The sequence below is a fragment of the Aquila chrysaetos genome, chromosome 17 (assembly GCF_900496995.4).
Source record: "Aquila chrysaetos chrysaetos chromosome 17, bAquChr1.4, whole genome shotgun sequence".
In the NCBI taxonomy this organism is placed as follows: domain Eukaryota; kingdom Metazoa; phylum Chordata; class Aves; order Accipitriformes; family Accipitridae; genus Aquila; species Aquila chrysaetos.
In genome coordinates, this window is record NC_044020.1 from 19,122,141 (window position 1) to 19,135,212 (window position 13,072).

Consider the following 13,072-nt stretch of genomic DNA (forward strand, 5'->3'; position numbering starts at 1 on the left):
TTAATTATGCAATCTTAGGCAGGGTCTCATCCTGCAATGTGCTCTGTCCTTTGCAACTCTAAATGCCGTCATATGCAACCCACTGAACTCAAGATGAGTAGGTACTGATTTATGGGGCAAGGCTTAAGTAGTAAGTTGGAACAAGCTAAAATGTTCCCGTGTTTTTCTTCCCTCAAGATTGATTTCTGGCTGACTGTCTGAGGAAAGGCCAAACCTCTTTCCCTGATGCAAAGTTTTTGAGATTCCTCACATCTCCTTTCGCTCCAGCCTTCCTGAAGTTATAAGAACTTGTCAGGAGGGATGTTGAACCAGCTACTGCTTTTTTGATTGAATTTGGCACTTTCTAGGTCTGCATTCTTTAAGGAAGAAAGACAGAAATTAGTTCCTCCCTGTTAAACATGAACAAGAAAAACATTGTGGGGGAGAAACTGGAGGAATGCTCCTAAAGAGATGAGAAATGAAGTTTCTTTGGGTTTTGAGGTGGATGCATAATGAACACCCACTTTAGCAAGTCTCCTTATTAGATCCTGATGGCTTATTATAAAGCCATACAAATTTGCTGCAAACCAAACTGTAATTTCTGGTTTGCATCTCAAAGACCAAAAATGCCTTCAATGTTAAAGCAAAGAAATACAACAAACTAAAGGCAAAAGGAAATGTATACTTAGAGCATTCGCAGAAGATGTAAGGCACAGGGGGAGAGAGGCAGTGTGCTGATTGCCATTACTGCAAAACTCCTTAGGTGTTCCACCGACTAAATGTAAGAAACTGCAGGGTATATACTGTGGTAATATTATCTAGATGCAATGGGAAATTGAAATGCTGCAGGAGCAATCAGTTACAAAAACAATAGAAACTTTTTTGAAAAAAACAGAAGTTGTTATAGCTTGATCAGAAAAATCCTTTTCTCTCCAGGGAGGGTAAAGCAACCATTATCTGTACAGAAGTTATTTTGAATTGGAAATAAGTGATGGGGAGAATCCTGCAAAAATCCCAGTAGCTGCCTGCAGGCTGTGTTGTGTTAGTGATGTGCAGTCATATTTATGGAAAATGTTTCAGTTCTTTTGGGTTAGAAACTAATACACCACTGGGAGAAAATATTTTTATAGCAGGTGGAAGACAGGATTTAGTTGATCTTTTCTAAATCTGATTTCTATAATCTAAGAGCTGAGAGAGAAAGACCACAGTAGTGACTTGCATAACGTCTTTTTTTTTTTTTTTTTTTAAGAAATTTGTGTAATATCTTTAAAGTATTTCCGCAGTGTGAAATGTCATGCCAGGTTTTTCCCTTTTTCTTTTCTTCCATTCACATGGTTTTTGATTTCACTTACGTGTGTTTCCATAAGGTCTGTCATATGACTGCAGCCATCTTCTCTGATATATTGTAATCACTAAGGTTAATTAATGAGCTTAAACTCATCTCGTTGCTGAGCATCTTCTACACACACAGTTGTACCAACATAGAGATTAAAAGAGCAGCAGTTTTCAGCCCCTAAGGCATAGCACACTACATCTGCAATGAAAAAGGTGCATGGCATATGGTCTACTTGTTTAGGTAGTGTGGTTATAATAGGCTCTTCTTCTGATACCTGGCTGGTTTTCAAGTTTGTAATCCTTATTTCTAAGAAAAAATTTTGATTTGCCCCCTCCCTTCCTGCTAATGCTTATTTTAAGACAGAAGTGTTGGGTACTAAACCCTAAGCAATGTTTTTGTCTGTATTTTGACAGAAGACACACATTTTCTTGGCATTAGATTTTGAAGAAATATTTCTACATCTCACAATTCTCCCTTTCCCCCAACCGCTTTCCATGGCTTTGCTGTGGTTTGTACATCTCCCAGAGAGAGGGTGTCTCTTTGTAAAATATCAGGGGATTGTGAGGAGTTCTCTGAGCTGTTTGCTGGTGAAGTGATTCCAAAACTAGAAGCAACTTGTCACTATTTCAAGTTGACTAGTGGCTGTCCTGGTTTGGGGAGGCCAGGCTGTTATCTTTTAATCACGCTGTGCCATGCCATCTGGCCATACCGGCCCAGGTGGAGCTGGGGAGGTTAAATGTGGTGGCACTTTGGGGCTTGTAGACAAGTCCGGAGAAACATGGCTTTCAGCTGCCTTATGCAATTATTGTCTTGACGTTGGCCGAGGTGCCACAAAGGAATAAAAATGAATGTCTGCAATTACATGTTAAATTCATATTAGTCCCAAGTGTTTAGTATATGTGCACATATAACATTCTAAAATGGTAGATGTATGTGACTATCTAGCTAAACGCACACGCATCAGCCAAGTTGCCTGGATTTTCTGCGCCTGTGGGACATGGACTTCTGGCTGGGCCAAACCCAGAAGAGCCATTTCTGCCCACTGAGGGTTGAAGGATCCCTCTCATTTTACCCTTGCAGCTGTTTCTACCTATTGAGTTGGAAGGTCTCAGATGTGAAAAAGGCACACATGGACTGCTGTACCTGTTGATGATTTCCAACCCCCGCCCTGCCAAAGGCTGGGTCTAAGTCATATTGGTCTTCTACGTAGAAGGCCAATATGTTCCACTCTTCTAGTTAGGCTTGTGTCAAAAATGCTGGCCTGAAACGCTCTCCTGGTACTTCCTTCTTCCCTGCACATTCATGTACTTATTCCTCAGTACCAGGAGCAAGGGTAAGATAATTAAAAAGAAGTTTCTTAGGATGAGCCTTTTGTTTCTTGGTGCGTTCCTCACCTGCACAACACTCGGCACTCTGCTGACCTGTTCAAGAAAATAATCTGAAAGGCCAAGAAGTTTCTGTCAACCAGCTGATTTCTTCCAGTTTCTTCTGCATACTCAGGCCATTTCTTAATATTTTATGTAGAACAAGGTGGGAGTGAGACTTGCTGATGAAAGGAATTAGATGTGTTTAAATAATGCATCTGGGATTGGCTTGTGAAAGAAATTTCATTATTGAGATGTTAAGATGATAAAAACTAGGGAGATATCTTTGTCCTTCATAGTGCTTTTAAATGAACTTCAACCAAAAATGGCTTCTTAAAAGCTTGCCCTATGAGTTTGTGTTTATTCAAATCGGAGAGCATTAAACTCTAATCTGCCAGAGGTCATTTATGCTGCCTCTCTGCTCTGAGGCAAGCCACCTATTTATCTTGCTTCACAAATATTTGTTTGACCTGCCATTGAAAACTGCTACTGAGAGGGTTTCTACAACCTCTCCAAATAGTATTAATCTGATTTTTATCCTACCCAGTGCAGGTGCAGGAAGCAACCTATTGCTGCCTTTATGTATTTATTTATTTAATTTTATGTAAACCTTTTTCAATTTTTAAGGTTTTATCATTCTTTATGTCTGGGAATTAAGTTTCCCCTGTGCTTCTAGTCTTTCCTTTTTCTTTTTTTTCCTCAATGATTGCAATTTCTGAAACCTCTTATTTTGATTCCTCTTTTCTGGCTTCTTTTTAAGTTGTCTAGCTTATCTTAAATTGCAGTAGACCAAACTAGAAGCTATTTCCTACCTGAGATCTCAATACGTTGTGCACATCTTAACAAATATAGTAATGAAAAGGAGAAAATGTTCCTGGAGATTTTATTTTTCTTGGTGAACGTGGCTGAATTCTGGTATGTTCCATACAGGTGGGACTTTGCTGTCCTCCTCTTTGGCGTTTCCTGATGATGCGAATTTAAGAATATGGTTTTGAGAGCTGGTATTTGTATGCAAATACATGCAAATTAGCACCACTGTGTTTTTTTTCTTAGGGAATGTGGGATGTTTTGCATTAACCAACATCTCGGGGAGTGTATACAATGCGCACACTAGTGCCCTCTTCGGGCACTGGCATTGCACACAGCAGTAACACGTGGAGGTGCAGCCAGGAATTTGCGCAGCCTGGTTTGCTGTGCTTTGCTGTCGAAAGCACCTAGATCCTTTCTCCGAACGCTGCAGAAGTCAGCAAAAATGCCAAAGGAGGCAGCGACTACTGTGGAAGCGAGGGCTTTCCTTGTGACGGGACTGACTTTCCCAGCGCGGCGGAAGCATATGGGACTCAAGGGTTTCATACTGACCCTGGCTGCCTGGAAGACGCGTGCTGAAGTGGAGTGTGACAGAGAGTTTAATGGAGAAGACGGTGAGGAAGATGATGGAGCTCTTCACAGGTGTAAGACCAGCAGCAAAGGAACCCGTGTCTCCCTGGTACCGGGAGGAGAAGTCGTGAACATGAAAAAACTCCTCTCTGTGCCGCTGGCCGCCCTCTTCCAGTGCTGGGCCCTTGTCCTCCGTGGGGGTGGGTGTCTGCAGAGCTGGAAGCAACCAGGGGCTGCTTGACGCTCTTCTTCAGGGTCAGCGTTTGCTGAGCGTGCGCTGTCGCTGGGAGCAGGAAGAGGCAGGGGCTGGCGCCCGAGCGTGCCCCTCACCTTTCCTTACCTCGTGCGCTCTGCCTCTGTGCTGCGCTTTTTCAGCGTGCTGCAGAAAAACAATGATACCAGCACATGAAAATGGGGACGTCTTAAAAGTTGGAGGGCGAATTTGGCTATGGAAGAGCCCAAAACTTAAAAAAAAAACCTCAACAAAACCCCAAACAACAACACAAAAACCTGAAAGTCTTGTTCTGAAAAAATTCCAAATTCAACTTTTCTTTGAGAATCTTGGTTTCATTTTTGCCCTTTAAGCATTAAAAATATTCTTCATATCTTTGATTTAGAAAGTTGGATGAATTTGAAAGAAAAATATGGTTTTGACACCAATTTTTGGTGTAATTTCTGTGTATTGAGTAGCTTTCTCCTGACTGTAATTTCTTGAGCAGTGCATAGGCTTGGATGCTGTTGGAATATATTTCCATCTTTATCTACTGCACCTGCCTTCTCCTAGGTCTTTACTACAGAGCATTTAGTACTGTTCATTGTCTGGAAGTTTCTCTCTACTACTGTTTTTTGGAGTTTTGTCTCCGTGCTTTCCAAAGTAAATTTGCTCAGTCACTTTCTCTTTATTACATTATCACCCTACCCACCAGCACAAGACTGGGATCAGAACTGAGATGCACATATTTAAATAGCCACTTAAATTTTTTCTCTGTGTTTTCTTGGTAAATTTTGTACGCTGAAGATACCCCGCAGTGCAATATTAAAAATGCCAGTCGCCCGTTGTTTGCAAGATGTGTGTAATGCTTGTAATACCACAGAGTGGTAACAGTCTGGAGCCTGATACTGGTAAACAAGACAACAGTGAAAAACAGAACTTTAAAAGAGTTTGGAGAAAAAAAGTCTTTGCTATAGATAATAACAGCCTCTTCCACAGTCTTTCAGCCGGTTGGAAATGCCAAGTCTGTGTCTTTGTTTTTGCTTAGTAGTTACATAGGATCATCTCTGCAAAAAGTTTTATTTCTACATTTCCCCACAATCTGGTACAAAAATGTCCTATTGTGCTTATAGGTGTGGTACAGTAGGGAAAATGTGTAGCTTGGTCGAGTATTTATACAGCACTTTTCCATTTTCTGACAGCTTGCCTTTTTTTTTAAAAAAAAACCAAACCACCTGCGAACTTGCAGATTAAAAAAGACTGAGGTTGAAGCCTGTCAATCCTGAATGTCATTTAAAATCTTGACTGTCTTTCTGTGCACAGGTGCAACCTTCCTCCTCTATCCAGTGAATACAGCAAGGACGTTGGATCGAAAACCCAGCTGGTGACTGCAAATCCCAGTATAATTCAGAAAAGGTAGACAGCATGTTGTTCCTTCTCTGGATGGGGGAAACGAAAAGAAAAATGGTTCATCTGTGTTATAGACATCAGCACATCAGAGTTATGTTCTTAGTGATCTTCTGATCCTGGTAAAGGATCTGGAAGAGATGAAATGGCCAATGGTTTGGTGTTAGGTGAAATAATCCAAGACTAAAACCCTGATCTTTTCACTGTAAGCAGGGAAACTAAGGGAAGCTGGCTTTTACAGAGTTCTTTCTTCTACCGTAGTCCCCTCACTGCTTCCAGCTCCCTCCCTTTACCATGTGCTGGGCACGTGCCAGAGGTGCTTTGGCTGCTCCCAAGCCAGGCAAATACTAATGGGTGGCCCGAACTACTCTGCTGCAGCTGGGTGCTGCATGCCACAGTTAATGAAGATGCTAATTTGGGTTTCTCTTTGCTTCACCACTGATAACCTCTGGGTCCTTACTCTCTTCGTATTATTTGTTTGATACTGACTTACGGGTACAAAAGTGGTTAGGATGGAACTGATTGGCAGGTTGTGATCATACAAGCCTCAATTTCTTAGGAAACTGGGACAAATTTTTGTTGTTTATTAGAGTTGGTTGAAATTTTCCAAATGTCAGTAGCTGACGAGAGAGGGGAAGCGGGGGGGCTGGGGTGGGTGGGAAGTCAACGCCATCTCTCTGATTTTGCCTTCCTGAATTTTAATTGCTATGTTATTTGTTTATCACCCAGAATGAGTTAGGCTGTTCTCAGGCAGAACAAGGTCTGGCAGTAACCTGCCATGTTCACTGAAAAACACAAAGAAAAGGCATAAACCAAGGGGATGAACAGGAAACGATTAGGCATAAAGAAATGTGTAATGTGGCTACTGGGAGGTGAAGGATTGTGAAAGGAAGCAAAGCAGGGAAATAAAATGAATAATAGAAAGCCAGGTGTTTTAGAAAGAAGAAAGGCACAGGCTTGGAAATGGATGTTTGATGGTATTTAAATGTAATATTTCCCCTCTCTATCAGGAATTGAAGGGTTCTCCAGTTTTGTGCGTGGAAGAGATGACAGTCTTTGACAGAGTAGAAAAGAGAGGGTGAGCAAGAGGGAAATGGAGTAGTAATCAGCTTCAAGAGCTGATTCCAGGAAGAGAGTGTCTGAATAGGAGAAGGCACAGAAGTGCTTTTGGGATGAGATCAAAGCAAACCAAGCAGAATTGGCAGAGGTTGGCTCCAGGTGCCAGGCAAGAAGAGGGAGCTGCTCAGGGCAGTGGACCTGAAGATGGGGAATCTGAAAATCCTGTGGGACGTAGATCGCTAATGAGGTTGATTTAAGAAGTGGGATGAAATGGCCAGAACATCCCACCAAGGAAATAAGATCAGTTTGGCCATGGCATTTTGGATAAAATGCGGAGGAGCAGTATGAAACATGAAGTTTACAAAGGATTTTATGCTTGTCAAGCGGAGGATTATTAAACTCATGGATATTTATTTTGCACCCTCCCCTCCATCAAGGCCTAGTGTGGAAAGCTCACTGTACTTAATAATTTTGAACAGAAGAGCAAAAGGAAAAAGAGTTTTAGCGATGCTACAGGGGGACGATGGAGCTACACTAGAGAGACTGTGGAGTTATCCAGCAAGGAGGAAGGGAAGGAGTGAGCAGATGGTTGAAGAAGCAGATGGAGAGAGTAAGGTGCTACTTTGTGAGAGGGGGGATATCACAAGGAGGAGTGGAGGGGGAGGGAAATGGGAAAAGAGAAAGGGAGGAAGGAATAGACGGGCAACAGGAAATGGGATATTGTGTTCAGCTCTTGAAGTGAGTGGATGATAATGGCAATGCAAGACCTTTGATGAGAAAGTAATGTGGGCTGTGTATGCATGTGTATTGATTAAGAGGAGATATACAACCAGTAACTGCGAATGACACAGAGAACAAATTAATAGCACTGAAAATTGGCAGAAACCTCCTCTGAGGCTTAGAGCTCTTGAGAGATCTGACACTTTGCTTCCTCTGCCTGATCAGGAAGAGATTTTTTTTTTTAAATAATATTTTACTGATATTTCCTGTACGCTGCCCAAACTCATTATTTTACCTCCTGCGTGTTAAGTCAGAGTTGGAAAAAAAAGATTAAATCTTGGAAGTTGAAATAGAAAAAAAGACTACTACTCTGTCAACAAATAATCAATTTCTATGGAAAGAAGCTTTTTAAGGAATTAAGACTGCTTATAAGTCCAGACTTTCATGAAATTCAAGGACATTCAGACTGGTGATGGATACATATCTGTTCTAAGCTATATGTTAACTAGCTTCACATAATGGTATTATTCATTATCATTCTTCCCCTCTCCTTTTGTCCTTTAAATAGGTTGATATTGATGAGGCTTGACATCTCAATTATCTCTCAAGTATGTTGTGGCGGATTTAGTGAATTGGTCCTGCAACACCATTCATGGCTTCTAAAAGGTTTATCCTTACCAGATAAGTTATGATGAGGCACGTTGGATAGAATCCTAGAATGGTTTGGGTTGGAAGGGACCTTAAAGATCACCTAGTTCCAACCCCCTGCCGTGGGCAGGGACACCTTCCACTAGACCAGGTTGCTCAAAGCCCCAGCCAACCTGGCCTTGAACACATCCGGGGACGTGGCAAAGTTTTCATACCAGGGATGTAGAGGCAATTTTCTGTGTTGTTCTAAAACCAGAATTATTGCCTTTAGAAAACTAAATTGTTGGCAATAACTGTTGCAGAGCGGTATCTGAGCTGCCACTGTTTCCCTCTAGACTTAGAGCCTTAGGATGGGACAGTCCCGACTTTAATCTGGGAGTACATTGACTTTAAAGGTACCTTGTAAACATTGCCTTTTGCAAAAGTTAGAGATCAAGTTCCTACTCTGTTTTCAGCAGGAAATGTGACTGTGCAGGTAGTACAGTTTTCACTTGTGTAAAATATTGTGCTCAGTTCTCATTTGGGTTTGAAAAATGATGAGGAATTTCCTAGCCTAACTTTGCTTCATAGAATACAGGAGTACCGACAGTATACGTATTATGACAGAAATTTCCCTGGATGACTAAGAGGACTCTTGATGACTGCCCCAGTTTCGATTTTTTTCTAAAACATTTAATGGGTATCTCCCTTCAATCAGTAGTGGAACTCAGAGTCCTTCAAGCCTGTGTACAACTCCTTTTTCCACTGTGTATTCAGAACTTACCTCTCTGGCAAACCCTGGTTTGAGGTTGCAGTTGGGATTGAAATGTTGCATAAAGCTACTTCTTGGGCCACCGTGAGTTCTTCCACCCTCTACCCCCCCAGTACTGTTGAAGGACTGCAAAAAGGTTGATATCTTTGATGTTTCCAGTTCATGGCCCTACCACCCTAGTCAGCTTGGCCTTGTCTGTAGGGAACCACTTTGCAGGCAGAAGATTTTTCTATATTTGTCCTGGTTTTTACTTTCTTTCCATGAGTAGCTGCTATAAGTCCCTGCTAGGAAAGAGGCAGTGCAGTAGCGAGACCTGTGATGTGCCTACAGCTGTTCTCAGACTCTGGGAAAAATCAACCAGGTTATGTCATTTACAGTGATTGCTTCTGTATTCTGAACACTTGTCCACAGCTGTGGAGAGGGACTAGGCAGTGGATTGCACATGAACGTAAAAATGCTTAAATAGGTAGTGATGATTTTTGACTAATGGCATAAGATTTTTGACTAAGAATGGCAACGAGTTACTATTTGGGATGTGGATATTATGTGTTTCTGAAGTCACTGGCTCTGGACTGTTTAAGAGAAGCAAATTCTAGCAATTTCTTACCGTCTTCAACAACTCTTGCAACTGTCATACAGTAATACTCTTACCTTTTGTCTAAACTTTTAATTAAATCTGCAAACAAATGCTGTTTGCAGCAATCTTCCTTTCTAGTTGCCGGGTCTGCTTACTCTAACCCATGCACACATACATCATCATTAATGTGGATATAATAATCTAAATAGGTGGTTTCCCAGCATTCACTAAGTTACAGATTGACTGATGTTTGTTGGCGAGTATTTTATCCACGAGCTGTGTGAGTGTTTTTGACCCGTGTAGAAATACTCTCATTAGAAAATGGCACAGTGACTACGGTGGCATTCTTTATTTGCCATAATTCGGCATTGGTATAACTGACAGAAGCCCCTGAGGTGTGTAACGCACACCTCCCAACGCTGTCTTTGAGACGTAATCCAATAACTGGCTGAATTGTGTGAAGCTTTTCCCCCTTCTCCTTTCAAGGTGCCGTATTTTCTCAGCACTGGTGGTGCTGGAAGGAAGACACGTTGCACCTGGGGGAGAGCAGGCAGCCGTGCAGCTGCTCTGGGGGCTGCTGCTGCTCTCAGCTCGAGGAGCAGATGGCGAAGGGGGACTCGGGGTCGCTGCGCTCGCAACCCCCACTGTATGATGAGTAAATAGATCTGCTCCTTTCCCTGGAGAAAGCCCTCTGCAGGGAGAGCTCACGCTCTGCTGCTGCCCGAGTCCTCCATGCTGGAAAGCGCGCCAGTCCGTGGCGGGGCAGAGCGCGGGCTGATGCCGCTGGTCTAGCAGGAGAGGAGAGCCCTCCCGCTGCCGGAGCCCTTCCCCACCTCCGGCTCTCCTCTGCGGCCGCTTCCCGCTTCGGTGCCGCGCGCGACCCCGGGAGCGGGACCTTTGTGCGCGCAGAGGCTGCGGAGCCGGGCTCTGAGGCAGAGCTCTGCCGCCCCGGTTTGATACCCTCTCCCCTCACCCTCTGAATACGCTTGGATGAGGACCGGGTCGTTCCTGCATGTGTTGAGGGCTTTGGAGGTCACCGTAATTGGATTTAGTGTGAAAAGGTCTGCAAAATACCTGCCTTGTCAGAGACAGGGTGAGGGTGTAGGTGATCCGTGTTTCTGCTACTACAGCATTTCTACTAGAGCGTGCCTTGTTGCTTCGAATACAGAAACAAGCGAAGGATTAGTTGATGCGGTATCAATCTTCGTTCTTTGAAATGTGGGTATTTTTATTTAAGTCTTTACAGTGGAGTCTCTCAACAGTTGTATAACATTACCAATGGAAATAGTCTGACTGAAACTTGGATAACCAGATTCGGGATCAGCCATTACGCTTTGCAGCTCAGTATGAACTTCCATCGCCAAATGTGAACAGGCTTTTTTCAGTAAATTAATTCACTTTTTTGATCTCTGCGATGTTTGACAAGTTTTTGCTGCATCCAGTTTTCTGCACTAAATCAAGATGAAGGAATGAGACTAAAGGCTAACAAATGCAATGATTCTGCCTCTGAGCTTTGAAATGTCAGTTAAATATCGCTGTTGTTTATTAGGTTCCCACGAAATTTGAGTGGGATTAAATTTGCTTTCCAGTACTCCCTGAATCTTAGAGCCAACTAACAATCTTTCCTGGATTTGGTCCTGAAGACATATTTGAATCCAATTGACTTAAGCCGTTAAGAATAAAAAGATGGAACTGAGGCAATTATTTAATTTGATAAAAGCTTCCTTCATCTTTGATTAAACAAATGTACATTATTAAGCCTGTTGCTGACACTCATGAAAATGGTACATGAGAATTCCGCTTGGCTATGTCTCCATGTAAAAACTACATGTTCCGTTCCTAGGTAGTTACTTTTTAGTTTGGTAATTGCAAAAGATCAGAAAAAGAAAGAAAAACCTCCACCCATAAAATAAATTAGCGAAGAAAACCCCCTCTTGCTCATCTTGTCCTTTCTTTAGGAGTTAGGTGATGAGAAGATCTTTCCTTGTGAAGTCATTTAATCACCAGATTTTAAATATTTCACATAGAGGTTCTTCTTTCATTCCTGGTATCTGACTATATCTCAGGTTATTTAATTGAGAAGTGAGTGTCACTCCAAAGTGACAAGAATCATTGTTTTCATTCACATTGCAAAACGGCCCTTTTATGTTCTTCTGCAAGAATCTGTGCACATCTGTGCCAACAACAAGGGGATAAAATTTCTGGGAAGCACATCTTTAGAGGCAAGACTATAATAAACCCTTCTGTATATGGAGGTTGCTTGGAGCCCCATTTGTTGGTAATCAATCTTTCCTCTAAAACAAAGTTCCTTTAACAGCTTTAAATTTATTAACAACTGAAGCCTTAATTTCTCTCTGCGAGGAACACCTATTTTTATCCTCATTTGAACAGAAAAGAAAGTGCAGCGATGAAGAGGACTTGCCAGTGTTACCACCAGGCCAAAGGCAGAGCCAGAAAAAAAATCCAGAATTTCAGATCAGCTTTTGTGATTTATTAGCTGAACAGAAATACGTGGAGTTGTAACAAAGTCATGCTGCGATTAGGACAGTTTGATGCTATTATAGCCATGCTTTGACCCCATTTAAATCAATGTCTTTTACTCTCTTATCTGCCCCCTCTCTCCATAATTTCCAGTGTCGACAGGTTTATAATCTATTTTAAAGTAAGATTAGCATTTTTTAGAAGTATTCTATATACTTTTCTATTTTGTATTTTCCTCTGCTTTTTGCAGATGAGATTTAGATGATTTTTCCTTTGAAAAGTTGCAGTTTGGCTGCAAAGTCATACTTTTCAGTGATCTAGAAATTCTAACCTATGTAGGGAGACTTATGTGGAACAGTCTTTTGCAGTCAGATCAAATATTCCCAAATAATTTACTTCATTTGACTTAAACCCCATATGTACAGCTCCAATTTTAAAGTCAGCTTTTGAAATCATAGCAGTAGATCAGTCACACTGAAAAGCATCTATCTTCCCACTACGGATGTAGAGCCAATATCAACTAAAGTGGCACTGCAAGCGGTAGTGTTAGAATTCAAAGGTATAATGAAAATTTAAACTAAACAGAACGCTGCCCAGAAAGAGCAAATGTAGAGTCCTCCACATGGGGAGGAATATGCAAAAAATTGGGGGAGTTATTGGCTAGGTGGCATTTCTGCTGACAAGAAGCATGTGGTGTTAGGTCAGGGACTGAGCATGAATAGGCAATGTCCTACTATTTAAATAACAGCAGCTGCTGTGTTGGGTTATCTAAACAAGTGTAATGCATGAAGAGATATATTTAAGCTCAACTATGGCCTCAGCTGAGGTACTATACTCGGTTTTTGGCACCATGTGTGTTCAAAAAAGTCCCAGATCCCAAACATGGAGTGTCAACTGCAAAGTGTAGGAAGGAGCAGGAAGGAAGAGGTCTCCTAAGGCCCAGGGAAAGGACTGTTGGATCTACAGATGTCTCAAAATGTACTGGTGGCTTCAAAGAGAAATGTCAGTTGCTGTTGATGAGATGAGAAACAATGGGCTGAAATTTTGGGCTAGGAAAATGAGAACTGAGAGGAAAAGTTGTTTAATCTGGTAGGAGAGAAGAAGGGAGGAGGAAAGACTGAGGAGAGCTGTAACAGTTTCCTGGGGGTACGGTCAGCTAAGG

The 13,072-nt window shown here is 42.0% G+C and overlaps 1 protein-coding gene across 1 annotated transcript in view; it reads left to right on the forward strand.

The window, feature by feature from the left end:
• The window catches only part of ST8SIA1 (ST8 alpha-N-acetyl-neuraminide alpha-2,8-sialyltransferase 1), a 139,354-nt gene that overhangs the window by 68,061 nt on the left and 58,221 nt on the right, over positions 1–13,072 (forward strand). Inside the window, exon 4 of the mRNA XM_030040824.2 lies at positions 5,591–5,683. Within this exon, the coding sequence (XP_029896684.1) occupies positions 5,591–5,683 (93 nt within the window). The remainder of the gene's footprint in view (positions 1–5,590; positions 5,684–13,072) is intronic.